This window comes from Accipiter gentilis, chromosome 25, assembly GCF_929443795.1.
Source record: "Accipiter gentilis chromosome 25, bAccGen1.1, whole genome shotgun sequence".
Lineage (NCBI taxonomy): Eukaryota > Metazoa > Chordata > Aves > Accipitriformes > Accipitridae > Astur > Astur gentilis.
The window spans coordinates 5,068,185-5,092,153 of NC_064904.1; the positions used below are offsets into that span (position 1 = coordinate 5,068,185).

Below are 23,969 nucleotides of genomic sequence, written 5' to 3' on the forward strand. Positions count from 1 at the left end.
GTGATAAGGCCTGGTCTATTGAGAAGGTGACAGCTGAAGAGGCAAGGACCAGAATAATTGAGGAAAGGCTTAGGGATGTTACCCAAAAGCTTGGGTTCTCATCCAGGCTCAGAACATAACCGAGGCAGATGATTGCTATCTATGTTCCTCAGTTTCTCTCTCTTTGGATGGAGGTAAAAGAAGAACTATACCAGCAGTGTTAACTGGGAATCACGAGACGAGTAGAAGAACCACCACACTAGGGACTGTCACTCGCCACTCTACAGGTGAAAAAGGGAAGCATAGAAAGAACAAAAATGTATCAGATGGAACATCTTTTGATTATGTTAAAGATTTAATACTGATGATTTGAAAATGTTTTCAAATCATCAGTATCAATTCCTATCAATCTTCACTAGCAAATGTCCTCATAAAAACAGAACATGATTTTGAAGATCCAACACTTTAGGGAATCGTTCATTCTTCAGACTGCTGGTTTGGTGTTTTAGTTAGATAAGAGTGTATCAATACCTATATTGATGACATTGGGGGCTAGGTAAAAATAACAGGCAAGCACAACCATAAGTGGCTTTGGAAAGTACTTAGGCTGGCTAGAGTTGAAGAAAAGTGTAAATTCATGTGCAAGGAAAACAGTCCAAGGAGAGGTTAACAAAGCCTCGGCAGGGAGGTAGACGACGGTGGGCCGGGGACCACCACCAACTCGGGTATCTACCAAGAGGAGAGCCATTTCTTGGAACATTGAACAATGTGGGGAATGAGGAAATTTGTTCTACCTGCTCAGACAGCACCCCGAATTCACTTCTGGGTGCAAGAGTCAGACGTGGGAAGAATTTTAAGAATTTGAGGAACCAATGAAATTAAAGACTCCAGTTTTGAGGGGTTGTGACAGAAGGCACAAACCTAAGGTTGTCCAGTGATAACCCCAAAGAAGGGGTTAGAGATAGCTGTTTTACAACAATATGGTAAAAATTGGTGATCAGTGGTTTATGTGTCATGTGCGCTGAGTTAATGTGCTGAAACAGAGAAGGTAGCTTGGATTCTACTGAATTATGTAAAAGTTTAATCTTATTTAGAGAAGGTCAATGTGAACAGAAACTGACTTCAAATCACATGGGCTTGGCTCAGACTCTCAGAAGTGAGATTAATTTTTCAATTACAGATGGTTGAGAGAATTGTTGTTTGCATTATAACACTGGTGTTTCATAGATGCTGTAGTGACTGTAAACTCACTGTAGTAGAGCGTACAAGGACTCTCCTTTGGTGAGGCTACTGTTCAAAAGCCATTCTCTTCCTTGGCTGTACGTGCCTCTTGCCTGTGCTCATACTCTGATGCAAGACCTGTGGGCAGATTATCAATCAACATAACTCAGTTCTTTCACTACTTGATGTAGTAGTCACTGGGGTGTCCAAAAAGCATGGAGAGAAGATCAGACACATGTTGTAGTGATTGTATTCACTACACTGTACACGCTGTTGTGTCTGATCTACATCAGCTGTCTAGCCATACTTTGCTAGTATTTTACAAAGGCTGGTAAGATACTGCAAGCTGCCAGACACATTGTGATCTTAGCAGCAACCTAAAACAGCCATAGCGTATTGTTACTGCAGTAGAGGAAGCCTTTATGCTCAGTGGGGCAGGTCTGTCAACGAAATAGTTATTAAGAGGTGGGCTATGTTGTGATATGTTAGACTACCTTTCCAATGTCTGGATAATGGCTAGAAATAGATGAGGTGGTAATGTGAATGGTTTAGCTGTCAACATCACACATCTAGCTTGCAAAGTTTCTTTAATTGCCAGGTACAGCTCTGGAGAAGGACAGGCAAGCTGAAGCTTGCTTTTAAATTTGAAGCAGGTAACTGTAAGGACTCCCCAAAGATGTCAGTGAACTACGGATTCCGGTCTTGTGGCGTGAGATGCTTTGCTGTTCTGGTAAGCAGTTTTATGCCTTCAGTTATAATATGCTGAATGTGGCATCTCCCATCTTGGGTGTCTTTTGGGATTCTGGATTTTAATAGTCATCACAGCCAGCTGTAGCTGGCTGTTTTCAGAGGTCTATGAGAGGCTTCCCAAGGGCACTCTGGCAACCACCTGGCTTTCTTTAGCTAGTTTTTATTCATCACCAGTAACCTGCTGATCCTTTCCGTCCAGAAAAAAGCGTTCATTTTCCACTGTCACTGCATTTGCAGTACTCTAAGTAACAGCCTTCATTCCTGAAATAATTGATCCTTAAGAGGATCCATACATTTTAGGCATGTATTTAATTTATTTTTCCTTAAAATGATGTAATTAACAGCAATTCTGAGTTTGAGTAATATTGCTTCACTGTGAAGGTAAGTTACAAGATGAATGAGATTTCTAAGAATCCATTGAGGCTTGTGGCACACTGAAGATGGGAGTAATTCTCATTAGGGAGGATATAATCAAACACACACAAAACTCAATGTAGAATTTCTGCTGTTGTTCTGATGTCTATGGTAAGAACCAAGAGATCTTGCAGTCTATTACAAAATTGTCAGCACATGGCATAGGGGCTAGCATAATTGCCCGATGAGACAAAGGTGATCAGTCTTTTGATGGAGATGCTGTAGCCAGCCTGCTGTTCTCAGGTCTAGCGTGCAAACTTGATGCTCTGGTTATTCCTAAATTTGGCACAGACATCGGGAAAAGGTCTGTCCTGTTCTTGGATATCAAAAGAAGATATGGCTGCAGGTATGAAAATGACTCACCCCTTGCAGCTGGACAGCCAAAGACTGACACCTTGCTTCTCCCTTACGCTACTGCCATGCAAGTGGTCTCCCTCCCATCCTGACCTCTTTGAGTCTGTCTCAAAAGGTAGAAGAGTAATACAGTTATGAGGTGTCAAAAATAAGCATACTTTGGCAGTGACTTGGGTAGAACTTGACCCAAGTTGTGCTCAGGGATGAGGGGCTGAAGCGTATTCTCTGTAAAGCCATCAGGCACTTCATACAGCACCTAGTGCCACTAGGTTATAAGGTAGGAATGTGTTTTTTCCCTGGGGTTACAATCAAACACCCTTACATTAGTAATAGGCTGCAAAAGATGGCTCATAGTTCCAAACAAACTACACAATTACCACAGCCATTTCCTTCAGGTATCATATCACATATGACGTAGCCACAGTCATGTTCTCTCTCAGCTAAAGAGTTGTCAAGACAGATTTGCATGCAAACATGCCATGCAAATGTAGCTCTTCCTTACTACAAAATTAACACGAATTTGATACCATTCAATCAGGAAAATTAAACATACTAAATGCGTGGAGTTCAGATCCCAGAGGCTTGAGTCTGGCTTAGGTCACCCGTGTCAGGCACCTCACTCTACAGGGAAGTCTTCTTTTGAATGTCCAAATGTAGAAAGCTCATCTTATTCCCCAAACTGAGCAAGAAAAAAATCCAAAGGTCAGCTGGTTGGGTACTCGAGGGGTTCCACCTGTTGTCCTGTTCATAACAGTGAACAGTGAGGACTATGGTTATTCTCACTCTGCTGTGCAGAACATCTGTATGGCCCCAATAGACAAGTGTATAAAAAAATAGTAAGTCCCACAACACTACTGGTCTAACAAAATAACATGCATCTCCATACTTGGTTCCAAAGGAACACATGCTCTAAAGATGAAATAGTGCCTATATATTCAGATAAAGATATGGCTAGCTGTATAAATACTAGGAAAATTTGAAAGGTGCTTTATAAAGAGCGCACACACATAAAAACTTCTGAAGACAGACACTCACTTGTATTACTCTATTACGAGCTCTGGTACTTAGTTCTCCTGCCCATGAAAAACAAATGTTTACATCTTCCTTGTTTCTTACTGCAGGTAATCTAGGCCTCGAAGAGGTTTCCATTTTGAGGCTAAACTCAAAACATGCTGAAAGCTGTGGTTTGTTGTTGGTTTTCATCAGCAGTTATTTCTTCAATAAGAATTGCAGCTTCCAGCTCTTCTGGCTAGTCTACAAAATCCTGGCAGCAGAGGAAGTCACTTCTGTTTCGGATGAATTGTGGAGGTGGGGGGAGCCATGGGGAGGAAACAAGCTTCTTTTTCAGGATAAGACGATCTAACTTAACACCATTTTCAGACGTGTAAAAGTAGCATCAGATTGGAAATGTAGGCTTTCTAAAGTTTCTCCCAAAAGTTCGCTGTTGTTAGCACAGACTTTTGTTAGCATAGGCTCCTGTGAATCAGTTCATCAGGAGCTGCTTCCAGTTACCTCCACATCCTTAGTCACCAACATTGATCAAATCCTGCTGAATGGTGAGATGAACAAATTGCACATCCCCAATCATAGCTTCCTTTGGGGATCCCTGACCATCCAACACAAATTCAGTGACAGAGTGAAGGTACAGGTGTGCTGTCTCTGGCCTCACCAGGAGGATGGAAGACTGTAATGAACTCTCCAAGCTAACAGCATCAACCTCACATCTGAACACCACCACAGCTGTCAGACTAGCCTCATCTGAAAGCTCATGAGCATAACCTAAGTGCTCCGGTATGTACGTACTTCCAGAAGCAATGCCAACGAACAGTGATACACGTGACTACCGAATACTTCTGAACCCTTTTAGGTGGGCAGTGCACATATGGTGTCTTTATGCATGTCATTTTAAGTTGCTTACAAGTGGAGTATCAAAATCATTATTCAGCCCAAAACATCACCAGTCTATATTGCAGATGCACGCTTTGTGAGCACAATTCCACCCTATGCCAAATAATTTCCAGGTCTCAACCGAAACCACAAACAGTTGTTCACGTGGAGCCATTTTAGAGAAGTTCTGAGACAGGTACCTTACATCTCTGGGAGATGCAACACTGTACAGCGAGGCTACTGGCATAGGCCTGAAATCACTGTAAATCAGTAGCTATGTCAATCATTTGCCAGTAGCGTTCTACCTGCTTTTTTAAAAATATTATCCACTAGCTTATGTATTATTTTTACATTGTTCATAAATACAATCAGCATATGGAAGACTGCATCTCCCCCTTCCTTTTTTAGATTGCCTTTTTTTCCAGCAGTCCACAGGGTTTCATTTCAGCTTTAAATATTTTATTAATTTCAATTTATATAAAAAACCCACAAGATGTACATGGTCCAATGAATGTGACTGCAACTACAGCAATATTAAATCGAGATGCAAGCTCACCAGATAGCCAGCCACCTACAAAAACATAGTAAGTTATGCTCCCTTGCATGAGTAACAGCCTAAGTTGTGGCTATTGCTGACGGCAGGCATTACAAATCCTTCCACAGAAGGTTTTGCTGTATCTGCAGCACACCCACATACCCTGCCTCCTTTCTGGACTGAACTGTAAGTTGTATATACCTGCATTTCTTCTGGACTCCAAAAAGAGACGGCAGTAGGAGCAGGTAGAGAACATGCATATGGACAACTGATCTTGAAAGATTTCAGTTGTTGGTAACTTCTCTTCTTTGAATGCTTGCCTGGTTTTACACGTACACTGCGGGTGAGCCCAAGCAGTAACCCATCTGGTCTCCTACTTCCACAGCTCATGTGGAATGGGTCCTTGGTATCATCAAGGCAGGGGAACTGCAGCACTACTCTAGTATAGAGAGTGTTGTTCCAGGATGCCTCTGCAGCTGTACAACGGTTGATAAAGGTAAGGCTGAACTTCTGTGGCCACTCTACAGATGCTAGGAAACATAATTTAGCAAGGCAGCTAGCCTAACTTGTTGCCTTGTTGAAAGGTAGCCAATTCCCCATATGGGGCCACAGCAGCAATATGAGAACACTCTTACCAGTTATCTAATTAAATAGTTTCTGAAATTTGCAGAGATGGAAAAACGCAGCCAAAACCACTCTGAACAATTTCATCCTTGGTATATTAAAAGGATTTGGCCTACCTGACACTTAATTCCATGAGAACGTGACATCTCACCTGGGTGGGCTATGAGAGATGGATGAATAGTCTGATCTTGTTTACCAAGTAGGTATATTACAGACAGGTACATTTTAGAGGCAACTTATTGCTAGCTAGATACACCAGTATTCAGATCCTTCTGCCCTCATGACATAGGAGATGTTTTTCAGTGATGTGCACTGTTACCTGAATGCAGCTGCCCTCTGCGTACAGTGGAAGAAAATCTGGAAATATTCCAGATTACCTGGAATTACTTTCTTTAGTGTAAGGATGTGCTTCCTTGGCAGACCAGGTACCCTATATACTTCCAACAGGTATCCCCAGTGAACCTAGGCTCAAAGCTGGGAAGAGTAAATCAGAGTAACCAGCATCAAGTCTGGCAACCGCTGAAGGAATGTAGGGGCCTGTACTGATGATTCAAGCACACTGTATCTTGCCTGTACGATACTTAAGGGTTTACCCTGTAAACCGTACTTAAGGGTACAGTTAAAATGCAATTAAGATGACCAAGCCATGTTTAATACAGTATACACGCAGCTCTCTTGGGATGCAAATGGTATTAAAACTAAGAAAAAGAAAAAAACCATCAGCCCAGAGAAAGATCTAGAAAGGAACACTGTTTCATAACATATTTTTTTCCATCTCTTAACTCATACCCACTTTTTTTTATATCCATCACTTCTCAAAATCCCACTATTTCCTTTTTTCCCAGAAATGTATGTCAAGATTTCCACGAATACAAAGTAAAACTCATTGGGCAAGAGCATACCTACCGCTGTACCTAACTGACCAACTTCCTGATTACTTCCAACTTCCATGAATATATCATCTAAGCGTAGACATGTCCTGTCAGGCCACAAGCACTAGATAACTGGGAAGACAACTAACCATCTAAGTACAAGTTAGACAGCATTAAAAGATGTACAGCTAGTATTTTACCAGTCCTTTAGAGCTTCATAAAAATACAGAAAGTTCAAAAATATTCCTACTTCAGTTATTATTTTGATTGAAACCAGTAACTTAAGGATAGTATTCTGTTAAATGTAATGCTTCAAGTACTGAAAGTCCAAACTCCAAGATTCATACAAGTATTATGAAAGTATCTGAAAGTTTAGAAGACTGCAGCATCAAACATCACGAGACTAAGCACTCAATAGCTGGAGGAACAAAAAAAATTAACAAAAAATGTTCCTTTGACCAACTCAGAATGACTTCCTGAGATATAGCCTGGAGAACATGAAGATGCCTATATGGATGAATTTTGAGAGCTTTATGCTCAAGGGAAGTTTGACAGATTGGGAAAGATTTAAATTCAGGCTAATTAAGAAAACCTGCAACATTACATATTTCTCTGCTCTGACACCAAAGTTGCAAAAATCAGGTTTCAGACAGGTCGTTGAGACAGCATGGGGACTCTCATACTGCAGCACAAGGTTGTTATCTAATCTTGTAGTGATCCAAGTGCTCAACTCTTACCCTCTCTGTAAAATTTATTGCTGAGAAGTGCCCTGTTACAGACATTTCAAACACGTTGTAAAAGCTCAACCTTGGAAAGTGATTTCAAATGAACTGTTTGAGGAAAAGACGGCTAATTATTTTTCCCTAATGCACACTCTTATTTAAATCTGAAATTACTAATATGTATTAACACAGTCGAAGTGCAAAAGCTTTGACTTTTGTAGTTAGCGTAGAGTTTGCCATGCAATGCACCATTTTCAGAAACAAAGTGCTAATCTACAGTTAGGTGTGATGACATATGATCCAGCCTCAGATTTTCATTTCTTATTTCTATTTGTATGTGATACCTCAATGTGTAACATCATGATTGTTTCAACATTGGTGCTTTGAACGTCCAAAAGGAAATCAACTCATGAAAATGTACCTAAGAAAGGGTCCCTTGTTTGCAAAGGAACTTAATAAACTCCCCTGCACAGGAAGCACTGCTGTGCAATCAAAGCCATCTTCTGTAAAAGCAGTAAGGAAGCAGGATATAACATTTAGTTTCAAATTAGTAATTAATATTATTTAGATTTTTTGAAAAAGTGGAAAGAATATAGTCACTGAGTTAGACCCAAAGTTTAATTGCTGTTTTTCAATTAAGTATTAGAATAAATTTCAAAAGATGGTATCCTTGTAAAGAGTTTATTCTACAACCATCTTTGATTCACTAAAACTGGTATTCCAAAGGGAATCAGAGGTTTTAAAAAAAATACCACTAATGCCATTTTCCTTCAGCTTTAATTATTTCTTTTTTATTTTTTTAAGTCAAATGAGTCAATATATTGGTATTCCTAAATCATCCATCTTGCATTTTGATGAGTTAGTCTACCATCATTGTTCTGAGTTATGAAATTTCAAAGTCTCTTTGGAATACTAATTTCATATTTATAGGTTTAAATTTTTTTATTCCATCCTATTTCCCTGAATTTTTTCTCGACAGTTGCTGATGTAAAATTTAATATAAAATATTTAGTCACAAAATAGTATTGCTTCTATGCACATTGTGGTAAGATTATTTTTTTTTCCAATAAAAACTATACCATCTTCCATAAAATCCTAAACATATTAAGAACTGTGATGCAGAACAAAATTACACAGGGTGAAACAGGTACCAGCACAACAGTGAGATTATATTACATCAAAAAATTTTAATGGTCCCAAATATATACTCAACAACTAAGCATACACTCAGGGGGGCAAAAAAAAAAATTATGACACAAAAGTGACCACATCTAGAATTCCACTCAATCTTTAATCAAGAAGGGACAAACAAATCCCCCACCTCCAAAAAAAAAATTCTGCAGTTTAAAGGGCAAAGGGAAAAGATTTTAAAAAAAAAAGAGGAAACTTTATATTCAGCCCTCCCCCGTAGAGGTTTTTAAAACCTGTTGTAGCTTGACTAAAATGTTCAGAATGTACGATTTCAAAGGCAGGTCTCTTTTATACAAAGAAACTGCTGGCATTCTTAACTAGTGAAGAATTATGGCAAAAACTGCCTTTTCTTCAGAAGTCTCATACATGGTCCAAGAAAGCATATTCCGATTGTAGCAACTGACCAGCCAATCCAGAGTTCCACTAACAAAACTCCTGCCCTGTTGGCTTTTTTTTTTTGTTTGTTTGTTTTCCATTTCCTTCCCTGAGAAAAGGGCAATATGTGGTCCAAGCTGGAGAGCTCAAAGGCGTAAGTCTTTCCCCTAAATGAAATATTTCCCCTTCTTCTGCTTTGAATTGGCACTTGATTGGCAGAAATCCATTTGTATAGGTTGATCTGTGTCACACAGTAATTCACAAAAGATTGCTGCTTTGCTGTGGGTTTGTTTTGTTTTTGGAAAAAAAATCCTTCCCCCAACTGGTAATGTTCTTCAGCAGTTGCCATTATGATGACTCAAGCTTTGCTTTCTTTGACAAAGGTAAAGTTTCCTCTTTATCTTCATCTTCATCATCCTCTTCATCATCATCAGGATAATCTACAAGCCCAACGAGGCCTCCCTACAAGGACACACAATTACTATAGTTCAGAAAATGTTTGCACATTGATTGGAAAATGATGTTTACACAGAATATTGCCATAAGCATACTGATTCATTAAGTTTTTAATAAAACGAAGCAGAACAAAAATAAATCCTTCAGTATGAATGAAAATTATATTGTCTGAAAAATGTTTAAATTAATAAATCCAAAATGGGGTTTTACCTATCCAACGGGATAGAAATATTTCCAGTTGAAATTTAAGAAAATCCAAAAATCTACTTAGTTTTGCAAAGTGTCACTGCAGCTCTATTTGTAAAGATGTAAATTTTTTTTTTTTTACTGAGCATAGCTGACTGCAGGAATGAGCAATCTGGAAGCACTTCAGAAACAAATACAGAATATCCTTAAATTTGAATTTTTGAATCACAATACTTTTAGAAGACAGTCTGTCTTCACAAAAGCTAGTTTAAAAGTGTAGTAACTTAAAGAATTTTTTGTATAATATAATTGAATGAGGTGTACATGTTACAAAATTTAAACAACTTGGCAGCTGGAAATGAAAGCTTATCTAGTAATATTAAAACCTCCCTTGTATTGCAAATAATCAGAGATTTTAAAATTAGGCAACTCTGGACCCATGCAGAAGCAGCATGAACTTCTAAAACTTCCTCTAACTACAGTACCTTGCAATTTCTGAAGCTTAACCAGCATTTGACTACAATGGCAGTTACTGGTACTTTACTCAAGGATAATATTACTTATTCAGGTGCCTAATGATAGACATCCAAACCAGAACATTTCAGCCAACTGTATACCAAAATACAACTCTATAAACAATTACATGTATCCTGTACAGTCACATACAACATAACAGAGTATAATACACATAAAGTAATAGGATCAGATAATTAATGAAAAACCCAATTTCAACACTGTTTCTAGTTTGCGACTGTGGCACATTTATAAACAGTGTCCATCTTACTGAAAGAAGCTGGTTTATGCCCAAATCCATGAATGGTTTTTCAGCGCACTGCATGTTCACTTTAACACACACATTCTTCTTTTGCCACCACGACTTGACACTTTGGAGCCAATACTGTATGCAATACGCTCCATATGCAAAGACTCCATTTCAGATTCAAGGAATTATACTGCCTGCTAGAGAACGAGCCTCCAGCAGAAATACAGAATAGACTGAACTGAATTCCAAGCCAATTCTATCCCTTTTAAAAAGTGCTTGACTACCTACTGTATTTTTTTTCATAAATTAAATAGCTCCCCCTTCTTCCCCAGAAGGATTCAGAGGACACGTCCCTTAGTTCTTCTATCAGCCGAACTCTTCTCATTCAGCTGTTTTCAGCAGAAGGTAATCTAAACACAAACTCTTAAGCCATGTTCAACTGTAAGAAATAAAAAACCTAAACCCCCATTTGCCTTTACTAGAAGTTAGGTGAACAAGCAGCATGGTGGCATTAAAAAATAAGGATGATTCAGTTATTCCAAGGCTACCTGAGATACATACCTGACCCTTCAGAAATGGAAACCCATGTTATGAAAGTAAATTCTCATTATCTGAACTACGTTGTACCAACACTACCTTATCTATCCCCCAGTGCTGAGAAAACATCACTCACTCTATTTCCCTGACTTGGTTTAAATACTTTTAGCCAAAAATCTGGTAAAATCCAGCAGCATCCTAAAACGTATTTTAAAATGCTGATTTTGGATATTCACTGCAAGTTATACTGACTCTTTTAAATGGGCTTTCTTCTACTTCAATATGTTCCAACCCAAAAATGTAAGTTATTTCAAAAGGTAAAAAGTCATGCGAGGATATTAAAAACTGCTTGTATTTTGGCTTACAGCAACCACCCCTCCACAATACAATTTATTTCTTTCACATGTGCCAGTTGTATCATTCTGAAAAATATTAAAAATGGTAACAGTAGAAATGCTCAATGGGGGTGGTGGGACATTGTGGAGTCTGGCAAAATTTGGCAGTGTTTCCCAAGTATTTCTATATTTCTACCTTCCAAACATCCCTGTGCAATTTAACAAAAGTGTTGTCTGTATTTCACAGTAAAGACTGCTGCAAAGAGCAGCTATTTATATACTTCATACTTTAAGAGTTTGGGCATTGAAAGAGTTTTATTTCTTTTTATATACCTCACATCTCCTTAGAAATACTAAAGGCCAGAGAAAAAATACAGACAAACCAGACAGTCCATTACTGCTTAACATGTCAGAATTAACACAAACTTGAGAGAGATGCTAAAGCAAATTCCTAGTCTGTAACAATGAAATCAACCTATCGCCATTCAAAATTACCTTAGTTGTAATAGCTGCCATCTGAGATGTGCTTTTAGAAACTGATCCTGGAGACCCAGGGGACCCTGGGGATCCGGGAGACCCTGGGGATCCAGGCAGATTACTTGCAGATGACTGGCTGGTAAGGTTAGACTTTGTACCACTGGAAAAGGAAAGCTTGAAACTTGGGCTCTGACGACCTGAAAGGTTAGTTTTCAGAAGAACTTCCTTTTCTTCACTCTCTTTTACTGGAGAGAAGAGAAATAAATACACATTAAAAAAAGGCAAAAGTAAACCACTATTATTGAGTGAAACATTTAATTTCAAATCACTTTATTCTGTGGAAAACATTTAATTACAAAGCACTTTACCATGTGGGAAAAGGCTTAATACTTTATGTACAACTTGGTAAAGTGAGTAATCGTAGACTTTTTTTTTTTTCATACTACTATACCACCTACCAGCTATTGTCATGGGCCAGGAATGAACGCTTTTATTCTACCAATGATGTCACCTAACATTTACATGGAAAATTTTGAATTATAAACCTGAATAAAACACAGGAAAACCTGACTATCAGCCAAGATTGTAATTCAAATGCTTTAAGAAATCAACACCAATATTTTGTATCATTCTGCTTTCAAAGAAAACAAAACTTGTTCTGAAGGGGTAGTCCACCAACTTGGTGTCACAATTCCAAAATCTAAGAACCTCAGAAAAAATACATGCAAATCCTTCATTGCAGTAGGACTAAAGAATACAAGTTACAGCTTCTGCATAAGCTATATGGCATTCTTCTCACCACTTACATTTTTTCCTTTCCATGAATTTACTGATGGGGTCCATAATATCTTCATCATTTTTAGTTTTGTCAGAAGGGGGCACCACTGCCTCTCCATCTTCCATATCATCTTCATCAGTATTAAACCACATTTCCTCCTCATCCTCCAGGGTTCTTGCATCCCTTCTGTATCTATGGTTTCTTAAAATGGAACGCATGCTGCAGAACAGTAAGATTTAAAAACAATTCATATTAATATTAAAACTTCTACTCAACATTTACAGTCACAGCTTACAAATATTGTAGAGCAGTAAAAATACCAGCAAATCATTCTGCAATGTGAATCTTTGTATTTTCAATGCAAATACCATTAAAAAAATTCTTTATGAAGAATCAAATAAAGTACAACTCTGCTAATGGCACATTCAGACTACTCTATGTGTCCAAAATTCTGTAGCTTACAAACAGCACTATTAAAAGTAATTTTAATAAATGTCACTAAAGTGTTGCATTCAGGCTTGGTTTAACAGTTTGCACTGGTAAATAAAACTAAAACAAAGAGTTTAGAAGCTATAGACTTTTTCTGAAAATACTTTATAACTCGTCAGTATTTGGCATCCAATATGTTACAAGAAAAAAACCCCAACAACCCAAAATCTAACTTAAATATGACTCCAGTTTAAAATAGATACATTAAAAAGACAGCTGTCTCTTTCTGCCACCTCTTACATAAATTTTTGGTCACTATCAGTATTTTCCATTCTTCAGAGTCTTGGATACAAAGTGCTACTTCTCCCTCCCCATTTGATCTATTATTAGTGTTGGTAATAATAACTCGGCTCCACTTTCCTTTTCTTTTTTCTCGCAGAAGCAGTATTATGGCCTTGGAGGAGTGGGACAGTGATATGCACCCTGAAGAACAGGGGGAGAAGTGGAAGAGAGGTTGGAAACACTCTTTTCATTGCTAGATGTTGATTCTAACAGTCAATTTCCTACAAAAGCGTGAAACCCTTGTCAGATTTTCTGTAGCACTTCTTCAAAATTTACTGGCCACAATTTAAGTCTGAAATTTAATGTTTTTCATGAGGTCTCTGTTACTGGAATCAAAATGTAATAATACAATCTAGGCTTACTCTATTTAGAGAAAAGGTCTTGCATTACTGACTGCAGGAAAAAGCCAGCAGGGAAAAAATTAGGAAATTACAAGGTATTAAATAAGAACCCTAAATGTCCTTTCAAAACCTAATCTAATTCTGAATAATTTGCTTGCCAACACTATCATCTAGTTCTATACATACTGCATCATTTTACACTGCATTTGAATTCAAGTTCTGCTAATAGTGCAAAACTATTACTTAAGTGGCAGTCTTCTGAATACTTTTGTGGCCCATGTCAACAAAATTTTTGGCCTCCTTCCTTACTGAACTATTCCTTGCTAAAATGTGTAAATAGATTCTTGTTATTTTTGCATTTTATTATTTCTGGGTTTTCACTTAAGAAATTACATGACTGTGACAGGGCTTGTGCAGCAGCCACTATGTAAGATGTAGGAAGAAGGTAAAAACTGAGCTGGTTGAGCTACAAACCTCTTGAAGCTATAACCTTCTGCTGGATAAACTCATGCGGCACAACTATACACAATCACTTAGCTCAACTTAAGCCAAGAAAAGACTTAGGTTTTACTTCCTATACTGGATGGAAATTACTGAAGGAAGTGGCTGGTGTTCTTTCCAGCACATGCATTAATGTAAGAATCACAGGCTTGAATTTCACAGCTATTTAAGTGCCAAGCTTAGCTGACACAAGCCAAAATAGTAACATCTCACCTGTAAAATATTAGTACTCAAAACTGCAGATCCCACACATACTCTTGAAAGTGCTTCCACATTTTAAAACAAATCTACAATTATACTCTCATTTTAATTGTACAAGTCTCAAATTTAAATATTGGTTAAGAAATCCTGTAGCAGGAAATAAAATAACTTAGAAGTCTGAAATTTCAAGATGTCCTAGTATGACTAATCGGGATTAATTTTTTAATGTGTTTTCAAACTAATTCAAGACAACAGAACAAGAACAGGTGTTGCTAACAACTCTTAAGAGTAACTCATCTATTCATACGAGCAGTCCATTCTGTTTTAATGAAACTACACACAAAAATAATATCATTTGCCAAAAATAAATGGAGTAAAAAGTCCTAAGCTTCCTATTTTTAGACACCCTAACCTTTTAACCTTGGGTAACTGTGTACCAAGGAAAGGAATTTATGCTCTGGCAAACAGAAGGAGTGATTCAAGTGTTACATCAGATTGTTTTTTACTCCATCAGCAAATCTAACAGTGACAAAAAAGCATCCTCTAAAAACTTCTTTGTACATTCTATTTCTGTCATTTGGTAGAGCTTATCAAAATATCTACTCCCACAACTAACTAAAATAAAAGAAAATCTGATGTGAATTTTTGAATGATATTCACAACTGAACAATCTTTCAAATGCAACAGTGGGAATCTGTTATTTAAGCTAATGAACTTCAGATACTTGACAGGCTTCCAGCCTCATTACAGTAGTGTACATAAATTCAGGGTATGACAACTTGGCATTTATTACTGGGGGTCTAGCAACTAATGTTAGCTGAAAGCTGATCAAGAGTTTGAAGTAACATCTGGAAATCACACTTTTAATCAAGTAAATTCAACAATGCCTGAGATGCAAGCAGGAGTCTAAATGATTTACATTTCCCAGTATCACAGAACAAGGCACCAAAATTCCCAAAACAGAATTAAAGCAATAATATACTAATAAGAGCATTTAGTGCATTTTACCTGTCAAGTTTTGGATTATCTTGTCTTTCCCTTTGTTGCTCAAACCGTAATTTCAGTCCTTTGAATGTCTGCACATAATCTACATCTTCCAGTGCCTTCCAGTAATTTTCAATTACATGAGCTGTCAACGATTTTATATCTTCCTACAGGAAGAAACAAAGATAAAGTGACTTATTTTCATTCAAATGCATTTATTTAATACAATGTAAAAAGTAACCGAAATGAGAGATTATTTTTAAACATTCCACAGGAAGCATCATACTAATTAGCTTATGCAAATATGAGTGTTATGCATACAAGTGTAGTTAAAAATCAAGAGCTTCACATATTTGATTAGTGAAACAGGCATAATAGCAGCAATTTTCTAACAATATCTCCTTCAAAACACACGAACAGAACTAAAACCCTGATAGAAAATTATACCAAAACCAATTCTGAAAGGTCTTTCCCACTGTAACTTATAAATATTTTTATATTGATAGACTGATACCTGTTGTCATCAGTCAATTAAAATATATGTTTATGAGATACAGACTTAGCATTCATATTGTTTCTTTCCTCGCTGCAAATAAATGAAGTATGTAAAAATAATTATTCAATGCATTTGTGTAGGATGAGAACAAGGAAGGTATATTCTCATCAGAAACTAACATCAAGTTTTTCATTTGTGGCCACACAGTGTTGGTCAAGATCCTTTACAAAAGGCTCCCAACTGTTCTGCTATTTCAGTTTAGCGCTGTGGCTGCCCAAAGCCACTCTAGACAGCTGAGACTAGCACAGGTCTGCGTACTGCACCAAGAAAATTGCTCCTGTGCATTGTTTGTCTTTCTTAGCACTGCACAGCCCCTGGAATTCACTGCACGATAAACACCTGAATTACCATCTACTAAGGACAAGCAAAGCAACAAAAATCTTAATACACTAATTATTTCCCTTCTTGGTTACGTGCTCAAAGGTCACCTCTTATGAATGGTAATGCATCAGTAACAACAAAAGCATGCTTTTTTTTATTTTATTTTGCTGTCCTTAAAAAGAAACCTGGATAAAAAAAACTGACAAAAATTATTGGCAGATACCAAGAAGAATTCTGGAAATGCAACCTGAGTATCCACGTGGAAAGGATGATAAGAAAATAAAAGATTATTTATTTCCCCATAGCATGAACTGCAGAATCAGCACCCAATCTCACAGAGTAATGAAAGACCACAGTGCTGAAGTCAGGACCACCTATATGGATTAACTTTTTTCATAGCTTCAAAACCATTCTAAAATCAACTCTTCCATGACAATCAGGTCATCTCAGTCTTCAATTACCTTAAGACCCAACTCAAAGAGGAAAGAGGTCATCAGCACAGATGATTTCCAGAAGTGACAAAGCCTCCTTTTTCCATCACTCACTCACTCCTCCATGACTGTCTGCACCCTAGCTTGGCCTGACTTACCACATTTATAGTCTGTACAGCATCTTGTTAGAATCTGGATGCAAACAACAGTGAGGAAACAGTACTGTGCAGACAGCCAAACTGGCATGAATATTTTAAGAGACTCTCCACAGAAGGAATTTGTAGCACTCCATTAATATAATGAAAAAAGACTAGTATCTCTTCTGTGTGTTTCCATATTCTGTTGAACTGACATTACAAAGCATAGCTAAATTTGATGGTTTTGTAGCAGTAGTTTCAAATTACATTCCTGTCATAACAGGCCCATCCAATCTGCATGATGAAACTCGATTAGTGCTGCCTTTGCAAATCTGGGTACTGTGAATACACTAACAAGTGAATTTAATTTTCAAGTCAAGGTACTGTTTGAACGTAAGAAAGAACATGTACAAATATGTAAGAGTGATATAAAAGAAAGTTCATTTAAACACAGTATCATCATACTGTCCCATTATGATAGCATAATTTAGGGTACAAGCAAAAAGAAAAGAAAAGTTGTCTTCAACTACAAGATTAAATAATACAGTAATTATCTTCAGCATGTAACAGCACTCACCACTCTGATAAATTCAAACATCTCTATTATGGCAGAGTTCATCAGATTATAACGGGAACCATTATTTAGAAATGCTTTGACCACAGGTTCAAACAAAAAACTTTTCATTATGTAACGGTTGTAGAATTCATCCTTCAGCCCAATTATCTTTCTCTTGAAACGAAGGGCACCTGAAACAGAAGTGTTGTGAAAAGAATTTTTAAATTTAAAAGAAAAAAAATCCAGAAATTACTCAGCACTAGTTAGGGCAATTTGCAACCTCAGTTCTCATACAGCATTGTATTATTAGAACCAGGTAATATGCTCAGCTATTCTCTGCTTTTCAACAGTCTTGACTACACTGCTGAAGATTACTTAACTATTTTATCATAAAGAAATCCTCCACCATAATTGTACAAGTGAAACCACCTTTGTTCACTGAAGAAATAATATACTACTGTTTAACTATATTACTACTAACATAAAGGTGTATTTTCAATTTTTTAAATGGTTTATGATAAAGGTAAAATATTTTCTCAGTAGAAGAACTGGGAAATTTGCTTATCATTCTTATTATTCCAATGTAAGTTTGATTACATTTAATTCTTATTTGATTAGAATGCAAACTATCTCATTTTAAAATTGGTAAATGACATTTTCTTCACACACACAGTAAAGCAAAGACTTAATTTACATCCAGTTTAATGCTATTTCTGAAACTCCAAAGCATACACAAGTATGTGAAAGTCCATGCATAAACAGACAGTCTCATCTTGCAGCACATTTTGGTTACCAGCTGGGTGTACATGAAAAAAGATTATTCAAGGGTTCTAAAACCAAACTTGGGTGATTCAGTTACAAATTTGAAAAGCCTTTCTTATTTTATGGTACTGCTCAGTCAACTTCAGGCTTTGATTTACTCTATGTGCACAATGGAATCATGGAAAAAATCTCTTACTTGCCTCCAGAATTAAGTCACACTGCTTTGCTATTACTGTGCTGAGCATGGTTAAGAAACTGCCAGAGTTCGAACAGCAGCACACTGAGTTTCTGTGCAGTTTAATGCAGTCAGATAATCGTATCTCTAATTAAATACCTCTGATAATTTCTACTAAAAAAATATAAAAACTTGAAATAGTTCTCTTAGGATATTCAATATTGAGATACCATCTTTTCAATTCAGCTCTACATTGAGATTAAGAAAAATCCTTCTGCTTTTTAGAAAAAAAGACATCTATAAATGCAAAATTATTTACTAATATTAGGTGACTTATCTATAAATTGGTATGAGAAACACAGAGTATAACAGTAGAATTTCTGTATTCAGTCACAAATTGTCATGATCTGTGAACATTTTTCTTCCAGCAGAATAAAGATATGTAACACTTCACAAAATACTAGTTTATTCTTTAGCTTTCAAACTTACACAATGCCAAGAAAGCATGCTTTGAGGCCATGAGAACGAGTACCCTTCGCAGGATATCTTTGTTAATGATGTAGTTTTTTATGTGATAAGTATGATGTTCTACGCAGAAAGTTAGCAATTCCAGTATTAATGCCAAGAGTTGGGCTGTCTGAAAATCATCTGTAACAAAACCAAAACCAAAGTAATTAAACATATCTAGGATATTGCCTTCAGAAGCTAACTTCAAATATCCAACTGCAGTCTGGTAAACATTTCCAAATTCTTGTATATTCCCACAGATAGTTTAGGGGACATGCTGCAGGGTATGCTTAGTCTTCAAAATAGAAATTGAACAAGCTTGTTATGGACCGAGTATTTTCTATTTCTACAGATATGGCAGGAAACCCTCTTAAACTATAGAAACAATTACATTTTGTCTGTCTTAAACCAGTGTTTGAAGCTTCAGAGTACAGGACTTAACACTAACACAAGCAGTCAGGCTTATTTAACCAAATCTCATTACGATGTCCGTATGTCCATATCATAAAGTGTTTCCCTATACGCACTGCCTTGACTAAGTTTGTACCAAAAATGTGATCTATTATGCCTTTTAACAAAAGTACTATGCAAGAAATATCTCAGGCTCTTTTAATACCTCTAGGACATAATTGTATCAGCTTATACGAAACATGAACTCAAATCCTGCTTTTAGGTAGACAAATAATAAATTAAATACATGTTAGATTTAATCTTTTTTTAAAAGGTAGTGCAACCTTTTTAAACATATTGCCAGACTGTTGACCATTAAAGAATGCAAGTATTCTAAATAGTAAAAATCTCACTTCCAATCTATCTGGAAACCAATTGAAATAAAACACATTAATTTAATCCCTTGGAAATCTCTACAATAAATTAAAAAGTTTAGAGAACACTTATGTATCATTTATGTACCTCCTTTCACATCCATTTTGGATGTGTTATACTATTAATAAACAAACAGTACTGCTGCTAGTTGCCAGCAAGAACAGTTACTTCATCACTGATCTCTGCTTTCTTAGCCTGACGTAGAACAAATACCCTCAAATTCAGCACAGTATTGTGATACACACCTTCTCAAAGGCAATTTTGCCTCCTCTCTAGTAATCCCTGACCTTAAAAAACATTTACACATGCTTACAAGTCTATGTCACTGAACAGCCTCATGAGTTAGTAAAAATTATACAAATATTTTAATTTTTGCTGAAGCAAAATCTGCAGCAAATGCTGTTTACTTCTTAAATCAGGTCTCTGCTGAACGTTATGCTTGTAAGTTATTCAAATGACTAAATCATGAATCAACATTTAACTTTGAACTATGTATCATAGTCTCAGATTCTCTTTCAGACAGAAAGCATCCTTTGACAGTTATTCTATTTTAAACATTGACATTCAACAGCTTTGATGTGCCCAAAATCCAGAGTGGCATTACCTTTGCTAGGCTTGTCCTCTGTAGTATTGGCCAATAGAGGGGCTGTCAGAACATGCATACAATGTTTGTAGAAGAAACCCAAGAACTCTGTCTTTTCTGTTTTCTAAAGAATGAAAAAAAAAATTTTTAAAAATTATGTATGTAACTATATCACCAAATACCCTAAAAAACCAACTGTAATTTCATTTGAAGGTATTTACTTACATTAGCTGTGGCAAGCATATTTTCTGGATCAACTAAAGTACGAAGCAAACCCATGAGTAGCACTGCCCCTCCAAGTTCTGGATCTGTGTCACAAATCATGTGTTCTATAATGAGGTTAATGAGTAATATATCCTAAGAAGCGGGGGGGAAAAAAGGAAAAATCAATTCTAATGCTAGTCCCTTGCCTCAAATCTAAAATTATCTTCTAAAAGGGTTACTGCCTGGTTAAAAATGGTGCTTTATCAAACACATTCTGGTCAGTGGTTCGACAGTAAGAAGGCAAACAGTGAAGAAGAATCTTTCACATCAACTAAAAATGGTTCTGAAATTACCAATCTAATTTAGAATTTAGTCTGAAATGAAATTCCAAAAGATAGTAAGTACAGAGGCAGATATTTAACGGTCTCAAAATTCAACTGATTTCTGGAAGCATTTTCAGACCACAGAACTTTTAATTTGGATCCCCCTTTAGAATACATACCAAAAGTCTTATTTCCACAAACATACAACAGTAAATTTCATAATGCTATTGAACTTGATAAGATTATTTTCACCTAAAAATAACCCCAACTTGTACTTGCAGAAAACAAGAATAACACATAAAAATAGAAAATAAGCTTTACATTTAGGAATCCCTACACTAAAGTTGCTTGGTTACCACTGTCCTGCATAAAAGAGGAGAGTCATCAGATTCAAATGGCTGGAACCACCAGTGATATTCCTTGTCCTGGCTGCCCCTTTATTCCAGTACAGAAGTAGAAGCACCAGCAGCTTCATGTTCTCTGGCATGTTCTTAGCAGATGTAAGAAAAAAACATTAACTATCTCCTCTATGGAAAAGGCAGCACAATGTTTTTTCTCCACTGAATGCCACTTTGAGATACCCTTCTTAATACTAGTTGTGTGCTAGCATTTTGTATTAATCAGCTACAGAGGATCTCTGGGAAATGTAAACCTCTGTCAAAAAGTGTTCCCAAACACTTAGGACCATAATTCCACTTTCAATGTGTGTGATAGTAAACTGAACACAGGTTTCTTACAAGTAAATTAAAAACGCATATACATGCTAAGATCAAGACTGAAATCTGTATTTCACATTTTAAGGAGGTCATCATTCAAAACCATTTTGTTTTGCTCGTATGATGGCTGACGTTAACAAAAATGGTGGTTTATAGTAACCTATGTTTTACTTTACACACAACGGAACAAGAATACGTAAACAGGCAAACGTTTGTCTTACCTGGCTAACAGAACTTTTAAAAACGTGGTAGTTGAGTATCCTGTAACCATCATGACTATACGCCATACTTCTTCAGAACTAGGGCTCATGTCATTAGAGTTGTAAGTATAAAACAGTAATTTCAAAAAACAACACACACATTTCTGGGGACCCTCTACTTACATCATCGTTCTGCTGTGCTTCCTGCATGACAAACTCTCGTACCATGGACGGGTTGTATTCAACCAAATATGAGAATATATCAGTGGCTGCACTTCGTACTTGTGCATCATCCATGCCCTGGAAAAGTAAAATAAAATCATTTATGTTTTCTTAAAAGAAAAGGCTTAAATGGAATGAAAAACAGAAACCGTATAGCTTTTAATTCCAACTTATGAGTCATATCTATTACTAGAACCGTATTCTAAAACTGAATTGACTCTAACCTCTTCTTTGTACATTTGACATATGTTGGGCAAAATAAATTTTATGGTTTCCCTGCCCTTTGGTCTATTTCCCTATTTTCTTACTTAGTTGTACACCAAGAAGCATGTAAAGATAGGAAAGCAAATGAGGAAACAAAAATTTAAGAATGCCAGGGCACTTACCAAGGTCATATTGTAACTGCTTTTAAAGTTTTACAAAAATATTTTGAATGTTCTGAATCTCAAACTAAGACAAGACAAATGAAGCAAACACTTAAGAAAACCATGTGACTGAAGTCTGGCATGCTTACCTTTTTAATAAAACCTCTCTGGAGAGAAACAAAGTTGTTATCACAAATAAAATCGAACTGACTTACCAATATAACTTCTAGTGCTGGCAGTATGCCCATATTTGACAAGGTTTTGAAAAATGCATCTCTGTTTTGAGGTTGCAGTGTTTGAGAGAATGCACAAAACTCTTTCAGAAAATTTACCTGAAAAACAGGAATAATATAATAGTTAGTAATTAAAAAAAAAGATGCACATATCACTTTGTAGTAACTGTCCCTTTCATATATATTTTACAGATTTCTTACCAATTCCTGTCTTTTCTCCTCATCTGTGGCTTCATCTGTTAGTTGTGCAAACAAGTCTGTCAGAAATTTTTCATCTTCCTACAATGGCAAAATAATACCATTTGTTTATCTGACAATATCAAAAGGCATCCAAGTATAATATAAAGTTCTTCTAAACCATGCCTCCTGCAATTAAGAGAACATACGCTTCTGTACTGTAGTTAAACATACCAGTATCAACTTCCTAATGCAATTTTCAAACAAATTAATATGAATATGAATCTTGTTTTTGAGTTTTTATCATGTTCAACGCCAGTCCACCCCCAACACTTCATTCTCAGTTACGATATATCTTGTATTGCCTTTTGGCTGTCCTCCTTCTATTTTTACTGCCATTCTCATCATTTTTTCTGTGACTTCTTCTCTAACTTCCTTCCTCCTTGTCACATGCCCACCCCCCTAAACCACACTACAATACCCTTGCTTCAACTGTTTACATATATTTATAAACATGCATACATCTTTGGAATGTTATGAGATCTTTGCAGCAGAGCTAAAGCAAGGACACAACGAAGTGAGAGCTGCCTAACAGCAGGCATCAGGGGGAGATTCTTTCCCCCCATGTTGTGAAAAGGGTGAATTCTAGAAACCAAATCAAAATAACCGTTCCTATTACGTAGCATTTATTGGGCATTCTGGTGGCAGCAATCAAAAACCGTTCTGTTATTTTTCATGCTGCTGTACCTAAGCAAAACTATAAACAGCCAACATATTACAAATGTGTGTTTAGACTGAAAGAAGCAGCAATTCTTAGCTTCCCATAACCTTTACAGTCCTAAAAACTAGAAGATTATTAAAACAGAAGTAAACCTTCCCCTGTCCTCTCCCCAATATTATACAGTAGTAAGAAAGCACTTGCTTGAAAAAGATACCTGCACATCAGATATGAATAGATTTTTTCAAAAAGCTACCAGAGTGTTGTTTCTTGTGAAGTCAGTAACACCACATGGAATATCCCTCCATTCCAAAACCACAGTGCTAGAAACCCAAGCTGCCTTGCTTTTGTTTACACAGCATAAAGCAGAACCATGAAAGTACTTCAGATACATCCACATAAGCTTTCTTACACTGCAAATTATCTAGGTACCTCATCCAGGCTCACCTTGCAGCCTTCCTGAGAAAATGTGTACCTCGGGTCCAATAGCACACCGTGCTACCGCAGCTGTAACACTGTCACAACCCAACTGAGGATCTCTATGTGGTACTGCACAACATAGATAAACCCAGAATAGGCTGGCATGAGCTACTACCCTACAAGGCATTTCACCACACTATAAGGTAAACCCTGTATTTAGGATATACCACATTTCCTCTTGTTTGATGCTGTGCTGTGCTTCTAACCTGACCCAACAGGCTACT

General features: G+C 36.8%; 1 protein-coding gene across 4 annotated transcripts in view; it reads right to left on the bottom strand.

The window, feature by feature from the left end:
- Nucleotides 1–7,688: 7,688 nt before the first annotated feature.
- The window catches only part of PPP4R3A (protein phosphatase 4 regulatory subunit 3A), a 48,808-nt gene continuing 32,527 nt past the window's right edge, over nucleotides 7,689–23,969 (bottom strand). For 2 of the 4 annotated variants that reach the window (XM_049828385.1, XM_049828384.1), the window contains 11 exons: nucleotides 22,572–22,649; nucleotides 22,353–22,469; nucleotides 21,734–21,850; nucleotides 20,333–20,464; nucleotides 20,129–20,231; nucleotides 18,682–18,840; nucleotides 17,277–17,446; nucleotides 15,279–15,421; nucleotides 12,485–12,675; nucleotides 11,697–11,923; nucleotides 7,771–9,386 (listed from right to left, as the gene is read on the bottom strand). In XM_049828385.1, coding sequence (XP_049684342.1) covers nucleotides 9,273–9,386; nucleotides 11,697–11,923; nucleotides 12,485–12,675; nucleotides 15,279–15,421; nucleotides 17,277–17,446; nucleotides 18,682–18,840; nucleotides 20,129–20,231; nucleotides 20,333–20,464; nucleotides 21,734–21,850; nucleotides 22,353–22,469; nucleotides 22,572–22,649 — 1,551 coding nt within the window. In that variant the 3' untranslated portion in view covers nucleotides 7,771–9,272. Of the gene's footprint in view, nucleotides 9,387–11,696; nucleotides 11,924–12,484; nucleotides 12,676–15,278; nucleotides 15,422–17,276; nucleotides 17,447–18,681; nucleotides 18,841–20,128; nucleotides 20,232–20,332; nucleotides 20,465–21,733; nucleotides 21,851–22,352; nucleotides 22,470–22,571; nucleotides 22,650–23,969 lie in introns of all 4 variants that reach the window. The other 2 variants (XM_049828386.1, XM_049828387.1) reach the window with 2 other exon arrangements.